The 20,651-nt window shown below is 56.4% G+C and overlaps 1 protein-coding gene across 2 annotated transcripts in view; it reads right to left on the bottom strand.

The window, feature by feature from the left end:
* The window catches only part of KCNQ1 (potassium voltage-gated channel subfamily Q member 1), a 405,037-nt gene extending 385,178 nt beyond the window's left edge, over nt 1-19,859 (bottom strand). For both annotated transcript variants that reach the window (XM_017948145.3, XM_017948144.3), the window contains exon 1: nt 19,345-19,859. In XM_017948145.3, the coding sequence (XP_017803634.2) occupies nt 19,345-19,730 (386 nt within the window). In that variant the 5' untranslated portion in view covers nt 19,731-19,859. The remainder of the gene's footprint in view (nt 1-19,344) is intronic.
* Between the last annotated feature and the right edge of the window lie 792 nt (nt 19,860-20,651).

Genomic DNA, 20,651 nt, shown 5'->3' on the forward strand with positions numbered 1-20,651 from the left:
TGGGGCAAAGGAAACAGGAGCCCATGGCCTGCACCCACAGGGGCTGCCGGGGCAGCTCCCCACACTGGACCGGCCCATCGGCGCCCAGAGCTGGTGCCCAGGACCACAGAGATTGCTGTCTTACTTCCTTAGGCAGGAGGCCTTTGAACTACCTTAACATACAGGAAAAGGGAAAAAAAGTGCCCTGTGGACTCCGGCTCCTTCCATCTCTAGGCAGCGCCCTACAGGTGGGACCCGCCTCAGCCCCAGCCCACCTAAGAGGGGTCAGCAGGGCCACCCTTTCCTCCTCACCCAGACTGTTCTTCCCACCAGCATCCCAGAGTCCAACACGGACCGTGCAATCCTGGCCCCTGAGAGAAGCTGGAATCTGCCAAACAGAGGCACTGCTCATCCCACCCACTCCCGTCCCCCAGGCCTCCCCAAGGACAGGACATGGGACTCATGCCCTGTGCAGGGCCCAATAGAGGGGCAGCAGCCAGGGGCCAGAAGCCCATGGGACCCTGGCACCATGTGGACCCAGGGCCACAGTGCACCTGCCCCCACCCCGGCACCCTCCTAGGTCAAATCACACTCAATTCAGAGCTCTCAGCCCTGAGATACCAGAAGACACTCCAGGGGCTCCAGAACATTCTTACCGGCCTCTCCTCACTTACATATTTTAATTTAAATGATCTTTTATAATTTTTAAAAAGCAATAGATTTTTAATTAGAAAATTCAGATGAGCAAAAATGAAAAGATTAAAACCCACAGCCCACACCCAGGGGTGACCACGATGAAGGCTTGGTATCTGCTGTCAGGGCCATTCCACATCTGCACATCCGTGCGTTCTGGCCCAGGGAGCACCCTCAGCCCACCGCATACAGCTTGTATCTGCTGATGGCAAGCACCGTATTCCACATCCCTGTGCCAGTCAGGCCCAGTCGTTCTAATTGTCCCTTGGGTCCTGCAAACATCTTGGCCCTGCCTGGATCCACCTGGCAGCATCAGTGTCCATTTTCCACAGTCCTGCTTTGCAGAGTCAGGGCCTGTCGCCCCGGTCCACGGTTATCAAACCAGACCCAACTCCCAACAGCGAGCCTGCTGGGCACGGAGCCCTCAGAGCTCCCTCACACCCTGGGGAGAACCTTCCCTCTGATCCATCGGCCAAGCAAGTCCCCCCACAGGGGTGTCTACATGAGCAACTACAGGGAGTCACCACGTGGTAGCCAGGGGCCGGGCCATCCGGCTTCAGGGCTGACCCCCTCACAGGGCAATGTCTTGCGAGCAGCAGAGGTCACCGCTCTGAAACTCAAGTTGCACAAACTCAGGGTTCACATCTTGGCCTGGGCACCCACAGACCTCCCTAAGCCCCTGTGTGTTGAACTCAGTGAAGGGCCCAGCACAAGGAGTACACCCATAAACACGGCTACCGCTGCCCCAGCCCCAGCCCCAGCCCCAGTCCCCGGAAGCGGCAGGACGCCCAGGGCGGCGTGACTTTGAGGTGGCAGGCAGCCTGCCAAAGGGGCACGATAAAAGGGAGGTGGAGCCTGCCCAGGGGACCGAGGCCAGGAAGGCTACAGAGCCCCCAGCCCCGCCCGCCCCTTGCACCAAGGACAACCAGAACATTCCACCACTTGCCCTGTGGTTGCTGCACCTCCGCAGAGCTGCACCGGGCTCCTCGAGCAGCCGCTGATCTGGGAGATAGAGGGGGCAAATTTATCCTTAGCAGAACACAGCCTCTACCTTGCAGGTCAGCGAGAACTTCTGAAAGGCCTTCTGTATTCCTGCTTACTGTTTCACCCACTGGCAGGTAGGGATTAGGCTCACCAGGCACACAGTAAGGTCAGTGGTCCCCCAAGGTCACAGCCGGCAGAGGCTGCGCCAGGGACGGGGAGTCCGGTTCCCCACTCTGACCAAGCACAACCTGGGATCCTGGAATCCACCCCGCCCCCCACTCCCCACACCCTGACAGCAGATATATCCCTGAAAGACCCCCGAGGACCCCCGACTGGCCCCACTTCCCTGGGCCCCCTGCCGCTGCTGCCCCACCTACCAGCTCAGGGGCCTCACCCGAGACTCTTCCACCAAGAGCCTGCAGCCCTCACCCAAGACCCTCCCTGTCTGCTCGGCTCACTGGGAAGAAACCTGAACCCCAGGCTGGGCACGGCACATGGACCCAGGTTCGGTCCCTGTCACACTGGGCTGGGCCCTGACTCACCAGTCCAGGGAGGGTCTCCTTTCTGCTCCTCAAAACTCCAGGCCTTCCCTGCCCCCAGCACCCTTTGCCTGTGGCTCTTACCAGCAGTGCCCACGCTCCCCTTCACTCCACTGGCCCCTCACCTCAGTCCTAGCACTCTAAGCCGTCTAAGTCACAGACAGGGTCACCCCCTACTAGGAGAGCAGGCCCCAGGGCACACAGAGGTCAGCAGAAATTGCCTGCAGGATGGCACATGGGGGTGTGGGAGCACGTCCCTGCCACTCAGTAACAGGTGGGTGTCTTAGAGGGGGCATATGGGGGGATCATGACAGCTTACAGTCAGCTGGTGGCAACATCACAGGTGGTTCCCGTCATGCCAGGAAGAGATGGTGCATTCTAGAAACCAGCAACCTTCACTGGGAGCCCCCAGGCAGGTGTCAGGCTCAGGAGCAGGCCCGTCAGAGAGAGGAGGCAAGTCAGAGGGAGATACAGGGGGAGATGGGGCGGCCCTAGACACTGCCTCTGATGGCCACGCTGCCCTCATCCACAGCCACACTCGAGTGCAGAGTCCTGTCTACCTTGCAGGCCTGGCAGCCCCAGGAACAGCCATGAAGACCCACCCAGCACCCACCGATCCGGAACCCAAACCACCAGAAGGCTCCAGCCAGGCTCCCAGGGGCTCTCCGTGAGATACACCCACAGCGACGCCCCTCAGCCCAGGGAAGGGCTCGGAGTCACTTGTGAATCCCAGAAAGACACAGTGGGGCTGGGTCTCATCCCTGGGCAGCTGCTGGGACGGCGGAAGGAGCAGCAACGCATCCCACGTGTACTGGGGCTAGGCTGGCCGAGACCACACGCACGGAGAGGCCTTCTCCAGATCTTCCCCCAGGAGAGAAGACGGCAGACAGCTGCACCCAGTGGGTGCGGGAACCAGCATGCCCCATCCATTTCTCTCCCTGCCCATCCCTCCGTCCACCTACCCCTTTCTCTCTCCACCCACCCACTACTTGATCTATCCAGCTGTCCACCCATCTACCCGCCACCCATAACTCACCACAATCCATCCCCCCATCCACCTGCCCATCTCTCCCTCTGCCTACCTGTCCACCCCCAGGGTACCTACTCCATGCCAGGCCCCGCACTGTCTCAGGCAGCACAGGCTGTTTCCCAGGGTCCACAGCGGCCACAGGCCTCAAATTCCTGAGAGCCAGAAGCCTGGAGTTGTGGGTGAGAGCAGGGGCCACGTAAACAAAAGCAGCCATGATCTGGGCTGAGTAAATCTAGGCCCAGCACCAGCGCCCTCCCGCACTCCAGACACACACGTGTGCAGGCGCAAAGGCAGGGCCTTCCCGGGGCTCTCACAGCGCCAGGCCATGGAAGCTGGAGGGGAGGAAGGGAAGAGGGGCCACCCCCCGCCCCTGGCCAGCTTACCCAGTCAGCGGCCTTATCTCCTCCACACTCAAGGTTCCCTTCCCGGACAGAGCTTCAGAGGCTATTTCAGGAACGACAGCAACCAGCCCGCAAATCTGCTGCGAGGCGGCCTGAGACGCCATCCCCTCTGAGGTGGAAGAGATGGGGGGCATCAGACAGCCCTGCAGGCCTTCAAACAGCCCTGCACACACAGACTGAGTCCCACACACTTAATCACACCTGACACATGAAGACAAACTCAGAGACGCAAGGTGGCTGCCCAGGGCCTCTCACCCACCCCAGGCTGCCCCCAGCCACGGCCACTGGCTCACAGATCGCCACCCCTGCACCCAGTGGAGGCCAGGAGAGGGAGGCCCATCTGACTCCCGGACACCCCTGGAAGCCCAGGTCCTGTAGCGGTACCACCCAGAACAGGGGCCCTCCACAAGAGGCCACACCCCCAGGCAGCAGACAAGACTGACAAGAGGGCCACCTGCACAGGCAGCGACCCTAAACCAGAAGCAGTCACACCCCAGCCTGGGGCGAAGTGCTCCTCCAAAGGCTTGAAGCAGTCCTTGGCACCGGAGAGATCTGGTCCCCCACTGTGGAGACACACCTACCTCCCTCTCATAAGGGCCTCGGAGCATCCAGAGACAGACCCGGCCACAGCCACCTGGATGGGGAGCTGCTCCCACCCAGCCCCACCACCCCACCAGAGCGAGTCCCCAGCATTCCCCGGCAGTGGGCACAGGGCTTTGGCAAAGGGGCCCATGCAAACTTATGGTCCAAGGTCCCCTTATAGCTGGGCTGACAGTCCCTGTACCTGAGAGCCCTTCCAGACACATGGACACAGCCTTTCTCCAGTAGGCCTCAGAGCCACAGGAAAAAAGGGAGGGAGGAAGGGAGGCGGCCTGTGGAGGCCAGAGCCTTGAGTTGGGAAGCAGGACTGATGCACGGAGTAGACAAGTACCTGTACCCACAGGGCCGCCTGGGGGCTTGGGCACCTGCTCCTCCCTTGGGGCACTGCTGCCCTCCACCAGCCATAGAGCCCCCTGAAAGACCAGGGATATGAGCACAGTATCTGTCCAGCCAGAGAAATACAGGCCAGCAGCAAAGGCTCCACTGCCCTGCAGCCACCCTGCCTGGCCTGCCCACAGAGAATCAGGTCACTCAGGGACTCGCCCTGCCCCGGAGTCCTGCCCCCAGCTGGGCCACAGGCTGGTAGGGGTCTGGGCCCTATTGCGTCTCCGGAGACCTCTGCTGCCCACGGGCGCTACGAGCAAGGACTTGAGTGAGGGGCGCCCTGGGGGTGGCAGTCAGGACACCGAGGCCCGTCTGGGTTTTGGAGGAACTGAGCTTCCACATCTGCACTGGGGTGGGGCTCTGGAGCCTAGAGGAGAAACAGTTGTTCACGTCAACTGCTATTCATTTGTCTGAAAGACTGCAAAACCACACACCTTTTCTGGTTAGCAGGTAACCACATAAAAGAAAAAAAAACAAAAAACAATTCTTACTAAACCAGTCCTCTGACCCAGCCGCGGGTTTTGGCCGCAGGTGTCTCCGCAGGGAAGGAGAGCGGGTTTTAAGCAGAAGTGAACCCCTGCCCTGATTTCACAGACTCCGATCATCTACCTCTGAGGCCCAGGCCTCTCGCCACACAGGGGGAACTCTTTGTAGGCAGGAGGGCTGAGGGGGCCTCCAGGGTGGTCTGGGGGGAGCGACCACGCCCTCACGGTCAGCTGTTCACCCCCAGGGCTGCCCTCCACTGTGGACAGAAGAACAAGCTGACTGGTCCCTGCCTGGTTGGCTTAGAGGCAGTCAGTACTGCCAGTCACCACAGTGCTACAGTCTGCCCTGCACGGAGGGAGCTACAGACTGGCAGTGACCCCTACGTACCCTTAAAGGAACCAGACTGTCTCAGACTCCCACAGCTCCTCATTACCTGAGACAGGTAAGCCTTCACCTGTTCCCACTAAGCCCTGCAGTGAGGAACTACATGGGGTTCTCCTCCAGGAACCCTGATTGCCCCACCGCTCCCCTGCCCCTGTTATGGCCTAAAGTCAGGGAGTGTCACATACGTGCTTTGTCTCTGCCCAGCTCCAGGCAGGCCACACAGCCCCTGGACACCACACCCCACATCCTAACCTCACACCACCAGGCACCACGGGGCGTCCAGAGGAGACAGACCAGTGTCCCCACCACTGCGTCCCGGAGAAGTCTGCCTCTCCTCGTTTTACGGTTGAGGTAACATGGCCAGCTGGGAGCCGGGTGCAGACTCTGGTCTGTCTGCTCCAGAGCGCCATTAAGCCCCTGTGCTTGGGAAGGAAGGAAGCCACTCACAAAAGCATCCCAACAGCCCCAAACCCTCCCAAATGGGCACATGGATCAGAAACGCACCCTGGCAGGTGGGGCATGGGCACAAATGGAACATGTCAGCAAACCAGAAGTAATTTAATACAATATTTGTTGTCATTTATTTAGTGAGGACCTAACTAAGGCCGATGTCACAACTGGTGGATAGGTGGTTCTTTCCTCCTTGCTTTCCCATTATTTCTTGGTCATTGACTTACTGAGGAAATCAGGTCATGTGTCCTGTGGAGCATCCCCCACCACTGGGATTTCGCAAGCGGCCTCCTGTAGTGTCATTCAGCGTGTTCCTCTGGCCCGAGTATTTCCAGTAAACTTGTACTTAGAGCACGAGGTTTGGTGAGATGGATGGATCCATCCATCCATCCACCCATCCATCCATCCATCCATCTGTCCATCCGTCCATCCGTCCATCCAGGCAAGGAAGCATTGTGGATGGGAGCACTTTCCGTACCCCATCCAAAGGCCTTCGCTGCTTTGGAGAGGTTGGCAGCCGTGACGCTCCATGCGGAATCCCGGACCTCCCAGGAGCTGGAGTCTGGCAGGACTTTAGCAGCACCTGCTGCTTCAGGCATCTGCGGGAGTCTCGAAGAAAGAGGCAACCTCATGAGCTGCTGGGTTTCCCCAAGTTACAGTTCACAGGGGAATCACGGCAGGGACACGTGTCAGATTCTCTCCATTTACCCTGCCAGGATTCAACATCATGAGTGATCTCCCTGTCGACCTCCACAGATCATCAGAGAAATGCAAATCAAAGTCCGCTGGTTTTGCCCCTTAGTATCAGGATGAACTTGGGATCTGAACCCCATCGATGCAGCTCATCCACTTCCTCTGTTATTTTCAGTGAGGCTTACCCACTGCATCTTCAGCTTGGGGAGAAGGGGGAAGACAGGGACACCTTCAAGTCCCACTGACATGGCCCTAGAGGGCCTTTGATAACTTCCCTGCCTTCTGCTGTGATGAATACTCCAGGCTTAGCTTGCACATCTCCCGCCACAACCTGGAACCCGCCAGGGGCCCTGGTTTCTTTCAGGGGGAAATGGTACCTAGAGGCCACAGTCTGGGGTCTAGAGATGCTCTTAGCTACTGAGTGGTCCTTGGTCCTGGGCCTTTCCAGTAAACAGAGATATTTAAGTAAATGTCATCATGGATGCATACTGGTAGTCCTCATTCAAATGTAGGGATGGAGGATTTTTGCTTAACCTCTTCTAACTTACATGTTTTTTTTTTCTCCCACACCAAAAGTGTCCACTTTTTTTTTCAACTTTTTTTAACAGGTTCAGGAGGTACAAGCGCAGGTTTATTACAAAGGTATATTGCATAATGTTGAGGTTTAGAGTATAAACGGATCCTGTCTCCCATGTAGTGAGCACAGCACCCACAGGTAACTTTTCAAACCTTGCTCCCCTTCCTCCCTCCCCACTCTTGTATTTCCCAGTGTCTCTTGTTCTCATCTTTATGTCCACATGTATTCGATGTTTAGCCCTCACTTATAATCAGTGAGACCATGCAGCATTTGGTTTCCAGTTTCTGCATTAATTCCCTTAGGATAATGACCTCCAGCTGCATCCATGTTGCTGCAAAGGACATGATTTTCATGTCTGCATAGTATTCCATGCTGTATCTATACCACATTTTCTTTATTCGATCTACCATTGACAGGCACCAGGGTTGATTCTATGTCTTTTGCCATGAATGTATAGGTGCATATGTCTTTTTGGTAGAACGACTAATTTTTCTTAGGGTATAAATTCAGCACATGAGACTGCTGGATCGAACGGTAGTTCAACTCTTGGTTCTCTGGGATATCTCCAAACTGCTTTCCATGGTGGCTGGACTCATTTACATTCCCATCAACAGGATGTAAGTGTTCCCCTTTCTCTGCTGTCTCTCCAGCATCTGTTGTTTTTAGACTTTTTAAACAAAGGCCATTCTGACTGGCGTGAGATGGTATCTCACTCTGACCTTGATTTGCATTTCTCTGATGATCCGTGATGAGCATTTTTTCAGGTGTTTGACTGCTTGTATGTCTTCTTTTAAAGAAATGTCTACCATATCTTTTGCCCACTTTTTTTTTTTTTTTTTTTTTTGAGACGGAGTCTTGCTCTGTCACCCAGGCTGGAGTGCAGTAACGCAATCTCGGCTCACTGCAAGCTCCGCCTCCCGGGTTCACGCTATTCTCCTGCCTCAGCCTCCCGAGTAGCTGGGACTACAGGTGCCCGCCACCACACCCAGCTAATTTTTTTGTATTTTTTTTAGTAGAGACGGGGTTTCACCACGTTAGCCAGGATGGTCTCGATCTCCTGACCTCGTGATCCGCCCACCTTGGCCTCCCAAAGTGCTGAGACCGTGCCCGGCCATTGCCCACTTTTTAATGGGGTTGTTTCTTTGCTTGTTGATTTGTTAATTCCTTGTAGACGCCAGATAGGCCTTTGTCAGTTCAAAGTTTGCGAATATTTTCTCCCGTTCTGTAGGTTGTCTGTTTATTCCCTTGACAGTCTCTCTTGCTGTGCAGAAGCTCTTTAATTAGGTCCTGCTTGTGAATTTTTAGTTTTGTTGCAATTGCTTTTGAGGACTTAGCTATATATTATTTGCCAAGGCCAATATTGAAAAGGGTATTAGGTTTTCTTCCACGATTTTTTCAGTTTGTAGTCTAATGTTTATATCTAATCTTTATTATTACTATTATTATTATTTTGAGATAGAGTTTCGCTCTTGTCACCTAGGCTGGAGTACAGTGGTGCAATCTCCTGCCTCAGCCTCCCAAGTAGCTGGGACTACAGGGACTTACCATCACACCCAGCTAATTTTTGTATTTTTAGTAGAGACAAGGTTTCCCCATCTTGGCCAAGCTGGTCTCAAACTCCTGACCCCATGATCCACCCACCTTGGCCTGCCAAAGTACTGGGATTACAGGCATGAGCCACCGTGCCTGGTCACGTCTAATCTGTTTTTAATTTTTGTATATGGTGATAGATGGGAATCTGACTTCATTCCTATGCATACAGGGAGCCAGTTATCCCTGAGCCATTTATTGAATATGAACCTTTTCCCCATGGCATATTTTTGTTGATTTTATTGAAGATCAGATGGCTGTAGGTATGTGGCTTTATTTCTGAGTTCTCTATTCTGTTCCATTGGTCTGTGTGTCTGTTTTTGTACCAATACCATGCTGCTTTGGTTACTGTAGCCTTGAAGTATAGTTTGAAGTCAGGTAATGTGATGCCTCTGGCTTAGTTTCTTTTTTGCTATTTGGCCTTTTTGGTTCTACATGAATGTTAGAATAGTTTTTTCTAATTCTATGAAAAATGATATTGGTAGTTTGATAGGAATAGCATTGAATCTGTAGATTGCTTTGGGCCATATGGCCATTTTAACAATATTGATTCTTCCAACCCATCAGCATGGAATGTTTTTCCATTTCTGTCATCTATGATTCCTTTCAGCAGTGTTTTGTAACTCTTGTGTAGAGATCTTTCACCTCCTTGGTTAGATGTATTCCTGGGTATTTTAATCTTTTTGTGTCTATTATAAATGGAATTGCATTCTTGATTTGGCTCTCAGCTTGAACGTCATTGGTGTATAAGAATGCTGCTGATTGGCCGGGCACGGTGGCTCACGCCTGTAATCCCAGCACTTTGGGAGGCCGAGGCAAGTGGATCACGAGGTCAGGAGATTGAGACCATTCTGGCTAACACAGTGAAACCCCTTCTCTACTAAAAAATACAAAAAATTAGCCGGGCATGGTGGCAGGCACCTGTAGTCCCAGCTACGCAAGAGGCTGAAGCAGGAGAATGGTGTGAACCTGGGAGGCGGAGCTTGCAGTGAGCTGAGATTGCGCCACTGCACTCGGCCTGGGTGACAAAATGAGACTCCGTTTCAAAAAAAAAAAAAAAAGAATGCTGATTTTTGCACATGGATTTTGTATCCTGAGACTTCACTTACAGTTCCAGGAGACTTTTGGCAGACTCTTTAGGGTTTTCTAGGTATAGAATCTTACCATCACCGGTGAAGGGAGATGGTTTGAGGTCCTATTTTCCTATTTGGATCCCCTTTTCCTTCTCTTGCCTGATTTTTCTGGCTAGGACCTCCAGTATTATTTTGAATAGGAGTGGTGAAAGTGGGCATCCTTGTCTTGTTCCTATTCTTAAAGGGGAATGCGTCTAGCTTCTACCCATTCAGTATCATATTTACCATGAGTTTGTCATAGATGGCTCTCATTATTTTGAGATATGTTCCTTTGATGCCTATTTTTGTTGAGGATTTTTAAATGAAGGGATGATGCATTTTATCAAAAAATTTTTTCTACATCTATTGAGATGATCATACGGTTGCTTTTAATTCTGTTTATATGTGAATCATATTTTGTAAAACCTCCATTCTTGGTGACACCAACACAATTACTTATCTTAAATTGCAATTCCCATGCAGCACTCTTAGAATAATAAAACAAATAGTATCACAACAATGATGTGGTCACTGCATGCAGCTCTATTCGTCTTCAGCAGTAACCCGCTAGAAATATGTCACCTGAAATCAGTCCTTCTGGGTGGTTAAGCCACTAACGCAGCACACATTTTTAGGCTCATTTGTTTCATTTCAGTTTTGAGGGACTGCTTTTTCTGGTTAAGATTTATTTAGGGATTTTTCACTAAGCAATTAGGAACAGCTTTTTTAAAATTATGCAAACTATTTACATGGCTCCAAAGTGAAATCTATAAAACAAGGTACGTTCAAAGACATCTTGATTCCATACCCCCCCTCCTTTTGAGGTAAACTTTTAAGATTTGGAGGCTTCCATTGCTTTTGTTTTTAATATACATCTAGACTTGCATCTTCCCCTTTATCAGACGAAGAATAGCTGCTATATTTTTATTCACTGTCCTTTTTCACTTAAAAAGTATCCTGATATGCTGGGTGTGGTGGCTTATACCTGTAATCTCAGCACTTTGGGAGGCTGAGGTGGGAGGATTGCTTGAGGCCAAGAGTTCAAGACTACCCTGGCCAACACAGCAAGATCCTGTCTAAAAAAATAAATAAATCCTGATAATCATTCCATAACAAGAGAGATCTACGTATTCCTTTTTCACAGCTGCATAATATTCCACACATCTCTGATTCAACCAGTCTCCTACAATGGGCATTTGCAGTTTTCCAAACAGTACTTTCGCAAGCAGCCCTTCACACGTGGCTCTTCCTGCCTCTGCCGGTGCCGGTGCCGGTGCCTTCAGGTAGGTTCCGGGGTGGGGGATTGCTGGGTCAGAGGTCAGTGCAGACAGTTTTGCTAGATGTTGCCAAATCCCCTCCTCACAGAGTCTACCCTCTTGCATGCCTGCTAGCAAATGCCAAAGGATTTCTGCCAGCCCGACGGGACCTCAGTGACATTTCCTCGGCACCCCTCTCGCCAGGAGTGTAGGTGGCACCTTCTCACATGTTCAAGGGCCCCCTGTGGGTTGCTGAACTATGAGTGGTGTTCATATCTCCTGCTGGCTGTGGGTTTTCTTCTGTTTTCAGAAACTCTTTCTATAGTAAAGAGATTAACCCTTCATCAAACAGCACATTCCCCCAGCCTGGCATTGGCTGTTTCCCGTTAAGTTTGCTTTTTCTTTCCCCCCCCTCCCCCGATATGGAGTTTCACTCTTGTTACCCAGGCTGGAATGCAATGACGCAATCTCGGCCCACCACAACCTCCGCCTCCCAGGTTCAAGCGATTCTCCTGCCTCAGCCTCCCAAGTAGCTGGGATTACAGGCATGTGCCACCACACACAGCTAATTTTGTATTTTTAGCAGAGACGGGTTTCACCACGTTGGTCAGGCTGGTCCTGAACTCCTGACCTAAGGTGATCTGCCCGCCTCGGCCTCCCCAAGTGCTAGGATTACAGGCGTGAGACACCGTGCCCGGCCAAGGTTGCTTTTTTCTTATGTGGTCAAACGCATAAATCTCCTCCTCCACACATCTAGCTTTCAAGTCACAGAAAAGGTTCTTCACTCTCCGGTTAAAGAATTCCAGGCGCTTTCTTTTGGTACCCAAGTGGCTTTCTGCCCCCCTGGAAGTCTACCCTGGTGTGTGATGTGACAAGTGGGTACAGTCTGATCACTTTCCACGTGGCCACCCACCCACGCCGCAGCACGCATGAAGCTGCCCATCTGTTCCCCACTGGTTGGAGATGCTGCCTCTGTCTTTTACTAAAATTCATATACAATGGAGTTACATGCGGTTTTGAAAAGCTGTTCCATTGGTGATCTGCCTGCCTATAAGGCAGTGTCATGCTGTTTTAATTAGCAAAGCTGTATGTTTTATAATATTTGAGCCATCCTAGCCAAGAGCACAGACGTGACTCTTCACAAGAGAACAGCTGGAGACGTCATGGAATAGAATGCCAAGCCCAGGGCCCGCCAAGATCAAACGCTTGAAGCGCATGGCTCCTGGGGCTGCTCAGACACAGCCAGAGGAGGCTCCCGCCCCCTGTCTCCAGCTGCTCCCCTCTGTGGGGCTGCCTCTGGGAGGGGTCTGCCCCTCTCAGTCAGAGATCCTTCTGCTCCCTCCTCTGAGCTGCCCAGGCTGCTCTGAGTGGAAGTCGAGGAGGCAGCCCCTGGCCCCAGGGTGGGGTGAGGGGTCCCAGTGCAGCTGGGCTGTCTCCATGCAGAGGAGCGTTCCAGGGCCGAAGGGAGTGCAGGGGTGGGGGTCCCTGTCCAGCTGCTCTGCCTGTGGTTCCTGCTTTCTGAATCTCTTCAAGTCTCTGCCTGGAGCAAGTTCAGCCAGGAGCTGGGGAGAGCTACTCAGAGCACCCTTTCAGTGTGCCCCAGAGTGTGATTTGGGAAGGCAGCAGAGAAAGGCGTGCACCTTAGCAGATATGGAGGGGAAGCCAAGAGCCACCACCCCAGGGAACCTGCACCCTCTGGGTGAGGGCGGCCAGAGTTCACCCGCTACCAGGACGCAGGCACAGAGCAAGGCTTTGGGAGCCGCCTCTCAAAGGGGACAGTCCTCAGGGTGCTTCCTCGTGGCAAGTTCTAGGTGGGAGTGGGGGCCAGGAATAGTGCGTCACCTCACTCGAGACCACAGCATCCTAAGGACTTCTGGGCATGCTAAGGGTTTCCTGGGTGTGGCATGAGCAAAGTGGCCAGGCCTGGCTGTCTCATCTGTAAGGCGACCCAAATGCCCCCGTCTGTGCATGGATGAGCGACATGGGGAGCAGAGCCCAGGCCCCAGGCCCCAGGTCCCAGGTCCCAGAGTGGGCAGGGGCATGTCCTGGGGTCAGCTCCCCAGCCCGGCTCTTCAATCAAGAGAAGTTCCTGCCAGAGATGGCCAGGAAGATGCCAACAGACTCCAGGCGGCTCATCCCGACAGTCCCGTGCCGATGACGGAGCCACCACCCTCCTGGGAGCCTTTCTGCTGGTCCATCCCACACAGTGCCTGGGACCACAGTCGGGTCCTTCCGGCGCTCAGAGCCCTCCAAGGGCAACGACAGTGCCGATCCCACGGCCCCGAGCCTCAATCCTCTAAGACAAGGTTCCCCAACCCCGGGTCCGTGGCCTGTTAGGGAGCAGGATGTACGGCAGTGAGTGAGTGTCAGGTGAATGAGCATGACCACCTGAGCTCTACCTCCTGTTGGATCAGCCCTGGCATTAGATTCTCACAGGAGCACAAACCGTATTGTGAACTGCGCACGCGAGGGATCTAGGTTACGTGCTTCTTATGAGAATCTAATACCTGATGATCTGAGATGGAGCCGTTTCATCCCAAGATCACCACTGTCCCGGTGGAAAAATCTTTCTCCTATAAAACAGGTCTCTGGTACCAAAAAGGTTGAGGACTGCTGCTCTGTGGGGAATGGTGTTTCTGCAGAAGGGCTCAGGCACGCCCTTGGACACACCACCCTTAACCTGGATCCTTCTGGAAGCACCACGCCTGCTCAGACAGACCCCACACCCTGAATCAAATATTAGAACTTCCCAGGAGATGGTCGAGAAGTGGGAAGACACCTGGGTCCCATCATGGATCTTCCCCACCCTCAGCCAGGGCCTGCTCCCCAGAGAGAAGACCCTGCCCAGCCAGCACCCACCCACGTGCGGCTCCCAGAAGGGGGCTGGGCCGGGCAGCGGAAGCCACACTCCATCACATGGTCAGATGCCTCATGTAAAACCGGCCCCCTGGACTAGGGTCACGCGGCATCCCTGTGGTCACCCAGCTGGTACCACAGACACCAGCCGCCTCCCTTCATCAACCACCATAATTTTGCATCCATGAGGTCTGGGGTTTCTCATGGTGCTCCGAGGAGGCGCTGGAAAGAGACAGCCACCCACCAGGAAGGGGTGGGGAGGCCAGGACGTTCTCACCGATGTGCCTGCAGGGACCCCAGGCACAAGCAGAGCATGGTGTAGGAGCGCCCAGGGGCTGGAGTGACCCGTGGTGACAGCAATCCCATACTGGCCAGCCCCAAGGCACCTCCTGAGCGTGAAGCCAGACCTTGCCGCCCTCCCTTCTGTAACCAAATCCTTGGGGTCTGGGTCAAAGGGGCCCAGGATGGTGACATTCATTGCCTCATTCTCCCCCCCAGCAGCAGATGTTGGGCTTCTGGAAGCTTCTCTGCGGCATCTCCCCAGGCCAACACCATGCTCTCCTGACACTGGCCACACACCAGCATCTCGCCTTGAGCGTCTGCTCTCTCAGCTCCTCCTAGGCCTAGAATGTTCTCCTGACATCACCGGCCTTGGGACCTGTCTCCTCCCACAGGTGCCTGAGATGAGATTGTCCCAGCCTTGTTGTTCTTGCCCGTGGACAGAGTCTTGAATCACAGTGACATATCGCAGGGGTCAAAAGCCAGTTTGGAATGTCAGGGCTAGGGAGGGCTCGTCCACCTCCCAGACAAGGCAGGTGGAATGCAAGGGACTGGGGGCCCTGCCCAGGGCCGAGCAGGGGCTCAGGACCAGGACGCGTGTGTCTGCACCTTGGCTACAGGGACCGGTGGCATTCCCATCGCTGGAAGGCATGAGCTCCCTGGACCTGCTGCAACAGGCAACAGCCCTGCTAACAGCACCCCTGGGACTCGAGGACGCTTGCTCGTCTGAGCAGCTCTGGATCACCCTGGCAAGGGCGTCGAGTGTAGAAGGAGCAGACTTGAAACCAGCCTGGCAGCAGGAGCAGAATTCTCGGCACCCAACGCCTTTAAAAACAGCGGCATCAACCACCCGAGTGGAACTGCCTGCCAATCCCTGTCACTCTGATACCCGCGGTGGGCACGGTGCTCCTGCCCATCTCAGCTGCCCCCAAAAGCGCTCAGCTCCACACAGTCTGTTTCCAGCTCTGGAGCACACATAGGGTGGGTTCGGAGCTGTTCACCCTTCCTGTCCTCTGCAGGACGTGCCACATGCCAGGATGGCACGTGGCAGAACTCATAGCAGCAGCTGACATGCCAGCTCCCTGGCTCCAACCACCTGACCTCGCACTGGACGGCCCAACTGCACCCCAGGCCCTCACACCCAGCAGAATTTCATCCCATCGGCACCCAGGAGTGTCCCTGCAAAGCCCCTCCCTCAGACCCGGACCTGCGACACACTGCAGCCAGCACATTATGTGCAAAGGTTCCAGGACCTCGCAACTGCCAAGTCAAAAGGGACCCCCTGCCTCCAGCACCCCAGGGTTGTAGGCTCAAGCTGCGAGTACCATGCCCACAGGGAGCTGTGGCTTCAGTGCCAGGCACAGACGAATGTTCCCTCCAACTGAGGCACCCTGCACTGAGGGCGCCAGCACCAGTAGCCTCTGCCACAGAGGACAAGACGCAGACTCAGAAGGCCCCGGACCCTGGCCAAGGCGGCCCAACCATGGGGCCATGCGCAGACACAAAACCCTGCCACCTGCTCCACACCCACCAGGCACTGCCCGGGCCACCTCCAAGGACCCAAGTCCCTACCATGCTCCTGACCCCCCTGTCCCCACACAGGCTGGGGAGGCCCTTTCTCCCAGACTCCAGGCTCTTGTGCCACCTGGACTACCCCCTCCCCAGCTGATGGCCAGGGGTAAGGACTAGAGTGAAGCCACAGTTAGGCACTCAACATGTTGGCAAGAGTGGATCCAGAAACACTGGGCTGAGTCTGTAATGGAGGTGAGGTGATCCCAGACAGCCAGAGGATGAGACCAAAGACTCAGGCCCCACAGAAGGTGGCACTGGGAAAAGCCCCAAAAGGAATTCCCAGTTTTACTGGGAATCTAGGGCTGAGGAGTGGGTGGAGGGGTCTTAAAGAAGATGGAAAGAGACCTGATGGCCCAAAGAGCTCCGTCCTCCTCTGTGCCCAGCTGCAGCACCTGCTTCAGCCTCCGGCCTCCCTGCCCAGCTACAGAACAACTGCCCAGCAGCTGCCTCGGACTCCAATGCCAGAGCCTGGAGACAGGAGGGCACTGAGGTCCACAAAGTTGGGTGCTACACCCTGAGAGCTGGCCTCTGCATGGCTTTGTCTTTTGGGGAGGCAACCAGATCGGCCCAATCCACCTCCAGGACCTGCCTCTGGCTCCATTGTTGATTAACATGCATCCGTGAGGGTTCTGCCAACACCCCTGGAAAATTCTTGGGAAACAGGGAAAGGCAAGGCTGTGGGAAGGGGGAACAGCGGCTGCTGAGCCAGGCTTGGGTTTGAGAGCCTACGAGGGCTGTCCCCATGCACTCCAGGTCCCCCCTCAAATCTCTCTCCTTGACCACAACCAGGATCTCCAAGCGTCTCAGCAACCAGAATAGATGCCAGCTGGATGTCCACACCCCCGACGAAGGCTCACAGCAAGGGAGCTAGGACCTCTGGGTGCAGCAGGGCTGTATGGATCCCCATCCCCTCAGCTAAGATGGGAGCTACCCCCAGTGGGGGTGCAAGCAGCCACAGATAACTGGGGGTGTTGGGGGTAGGAAGCCTAAGCGGGCAAGGGTCGTGGCCCAGGTGCCGTGTCCACCCCGGCCAGCCCAGGGAGGCCAAAAGGAACACAGGAAGAGCTGCTCTCCTGGGGGCGGGGGTTCCCCAAGGAGGGGACAGGATATCCTGACTGGCTTCCCCAGCCACACACAGGAGAGTTCGCCTAGCCCTGTAGGGTCAGCGGAACACCGGCTCCTGCCTCAACCCCCCTGGCTCTTCAAGGCCAGGCTTGTCGTCTTCAGGTCAAAAACCACAATACTTCTCATTTCACAATCCACCTAAGGACAGGGCCCTGTCTCTGCCACCATTGCCAAGACTTCTTACAGCAACACAAGGGCTGGACTGGCACAGGGCTGGACCTGATTTTGTGAGGCTGTAGGTAGCCTCCAGCTACTCTGCCATCCTGGCTCTATGACCAGGTCTCCCCTTGAGAGACTGGTCCTGCCAACCTCCTAGAGCACTGAGGGTGGGAGTGCATCTCCCAGGCCCCCACCAAGCCACATGTCCTGCCCAGCCAGGGTCCACCTCCAGTCCCACCCCGCATGTAGGTACCTGGGAAGGGGCTGTTCATGACAACTTCCCAGGGCCAGGCACACATCTTACAGGGACAGGGCCCAGAGCTGGAAAGGACCAGCCCCGGGTCTGGCCACTTCACAGAAGCATCCCTTTCCTGGCCACCCCCTCACAGAAGCCCTCCTGCCCCTGTGCCCAGAAGCCACCCCTGCCTTGCCAGCTCTACGGAGGCTGGGTAAAGGTAGACTCTGCTGAGCAAACTTCCGAGACCTAAACAATCCAAATCAGGAAGAAAACACAAGTGCAAGCAGAGACTTCCTCTGGGGCGCGGCGAGCCCTCTTCCTCCTCTTCCTCCGCACGGGTGGCTGCAGTGAGCCCAGAGGCACATGTCCACAAACCTGAATACAAGCGAGAATTGAGGGGGTCTGCAGGCGCTTTGTCTTGGCCTCTGGCTGAGGGGGTCTTCCCACCCCCGGACATCTCAGAGAGTCTGGGGTCCAGGAGGCAGGTGGCCAACAGCACACAGCACCTGTGAATCTGGCATCTGCTGGACATTTGCACAATGGCATCAGACTTGGGTGGGTTCCCCTGGGTCACTGCACACAAACATCTCCCAAACCCCAAGCCAAGCCCCCGCTGCTGCAGCCATGAGCAGAGCCAGTTCCTCTCACAGACCAGCAGCGGCTGCGGCCCAGGCACCCGCTGACATGTCAGGAGACAGGGGCTTGGGAGCCGGGGTGGGGAAAAGTCTCCAAGATAACACCCCAACCACATCTTTGAGGATAGAGGTGGTTGAGACTTCCCCTTCCTGATGTGGAAGGCCACCTCTCAGCAAGGAAGGCAGTAGCCCTGCAACCTCTACCCCACCCTCTCACCTGAGACCAGGCTTGAAGCTGGCTGGGGCCTGGCTCCTGCTGGTGGCAGCTGCCAGCAGGCATGGACAGGCCCCTGGATGCCCTCCAGCCAGTTCTCTACTGAGCCTGCCCAAGGCAGAGGAGATGCTTCCACCTGAGGATGCTCAGGGAGACCACCCTTCAGCCCTCAGGTGAGCCCCACGGCCATCAGCCATGGGATGGCTGGGTAGAGGCTCCCAGGCCAGAGGCTGGCACCACACCAAAAGGCCGCTGGCTGGGCAGCCAGGAAGTAGGGCCACTGGGGCGGCGGGGGAGGGCCCCAGGCAGGCACCGAGGAGAGCAGCCTGGACCTTTCCGGAGGTGACTTCCCGGGCCCATCCCCGAGAAATCCAGTGCCCAGCCCTGCTCAGGCACGCTGTACCGGGAATTGGAACCACCTGGTAACAGGGAGGGCCAGGAGCCTCTGCTACCAGCGCTACCGTCTGCGGGAGCACAGCTGCCTCTGAGTGAGAGCTGCAGACGTGCCTCTCCACTCTGCATCAAGCCAGGTTTTCATGAGCTTGGTTCGGTTAATATGAGACCGGTGGGGACGCCCCATGGCACGCTGAGCCCTCAGGGAGCACTGCCACCGTCACCTTCCTCTCCTGGACAGCCCCCTGCCCCAGAGTACAACTGGGCCTCAGAGGGGTCTGAGATGTGGCACCAGCTGGACATCAGGCGCCTTCTCTCTTGGGGGCTCCTGAGCCTCGAGTCTCAGCCGACCTTGAGGAGTTCTCTTACTGAACCCAAAGGTGCGCTCCCCAGCAGGCTTCTCTTCCCAGAAAGAATCACACCTGGACCGACCCTCCCCGGACGTGTGGAGCCAAATTCTGGGCTCCAGGTGGTCCCCTCCCCAGCCGGCTCCCTCCCCATGCCGGGCCTCCGAGCAGCTGCGCACCCCCAGACACAGCAGCGCCCCTAAACTTCAAGGGGGAGTGCAGTTTGTGTTTCTGCGTTTCCCCACTTCCTTCCCTCCTCTGCTCCAGGGTCGCAGCCCCTATGGGGCAGGTGGCGCTGGGACAGAGCTCCCCCACACAAGCTCTCAGGGAGCACCTTCGTGCCGGCCGTCGCCGGTGGCGATACTCACACGGCGAAGTGGTAGACGAAGCATTTCCAGCCGGTGGGACGCTCGAGGAAGTTGTAGACGCGGCCCTGGACGTGGGTGCGCGCCAACAGCGGGCGGCGCGTGCTGTAGATGGAGACGCGCGGATCTAGGTTCACCCGCGGCCGCGGGCCAAGGTCGGAGGCAACTGGGGGCGCTGCGGGCGCGGCCGGGGACGCAGGGGGTGCGGGACCTGGGGCGCCGGGCGCGATGGGCGCGTAGAGCGCGCCGCCCGCCGGGCCGCCCTCCGCCAGCTCCAGCGAGAAGGGGCACTTCTTGGCCAGGCCCGCGCTGCCCCGCCGGGCGCCTGGCAGGCGGCCCCAACCCCAGCGCTTCCTCTCGGCCCTGGGCGGGGAGGAGGCCGCGGCCATAACAAGGAGAGCCCGCGGCGGGCCGGCCCGGGAGGCGGCACCCGGAGCTGCAGCGAAGGCGAGCGCCCAGGCACAGTGCCGATGGCAGCCACCAAGAACTGCACAGCCAGGGCCGCCGCGGCGGGGTCCGCTGCCGGCATCCATTTGCCCGGGCGCTCGGGGCGGGGCCGGAGGGGGCAGTGGCCGAGGACCGGTCTCATGGAGCGGCGGGCCCCGCCCCCGCCTGCACGCCCCGCCCCCGCCAGCCCGGCGCGCTCATTTCGTCCCTACCCGCGCCCACCGGCTTGGCCCGCCCTCTCCCTCAAGGACCGGCTTGGACCAGCTGCCTCCGCCTGCAACCACTGAGCTTGTGCCTGTACCCCCCAGTGGGAGCTGTGCGGGTGCTGCTGGGAAGCGGGGCGGCACAGCCTGAGTCTGCACCTGGCTCGACTGCTGGGCATAACGGGCGGGGCTGCCTGGGCAGGTCAAGGGAGAGGCGCTTGCGCCACCCTAGGGTCATGGAGAATGGGCGCCTTGTCCTCCCTACCCTCCGGACCGCGCTGCCGCTGCGCCCTGTGGATTCCCCTGGGTGGGGGTGGGTTGGTCACATCGGAAGATTTTCACAGGACTCTGCACTGCCTCCCGCCCGCTGCTGGCATTTGGGTCTCAGCACATCTCAGGCTTGGGGTGGTGGTGGGGGGCAGCCAACAGAAAAGACCAGCTTTTTTCAGGATGTTGCACACAGACTCGAGGCAAGAACTGAAGGTGAAGCTCAGCGGTGACTCTCAGCCCGGCCAGGAGACCCATAACTCCTGCGACACTTCCAGGTCATCGCTGAGCACCCTGGGCCAATTTGACGTATCCACCACCCCACTGTCCAGCCCAGGCCCTTGACACCTGGGTGCACAGTCTGTATTTGCAGCAAGAGTGGATGGAGTGGGG

This window comes from Papio anubis, chromosome 12 (assembly GCF_008728515.1).
Source record: "Papio anubis isolate 15944 chromosome 12, Panubis1.0, whole genome shotgun sequence".
NCBI lineage: Eukaryota > Metazoa > Chordata > Mammalia > Primates > Cercopithecidae > Papio > Papio anubis.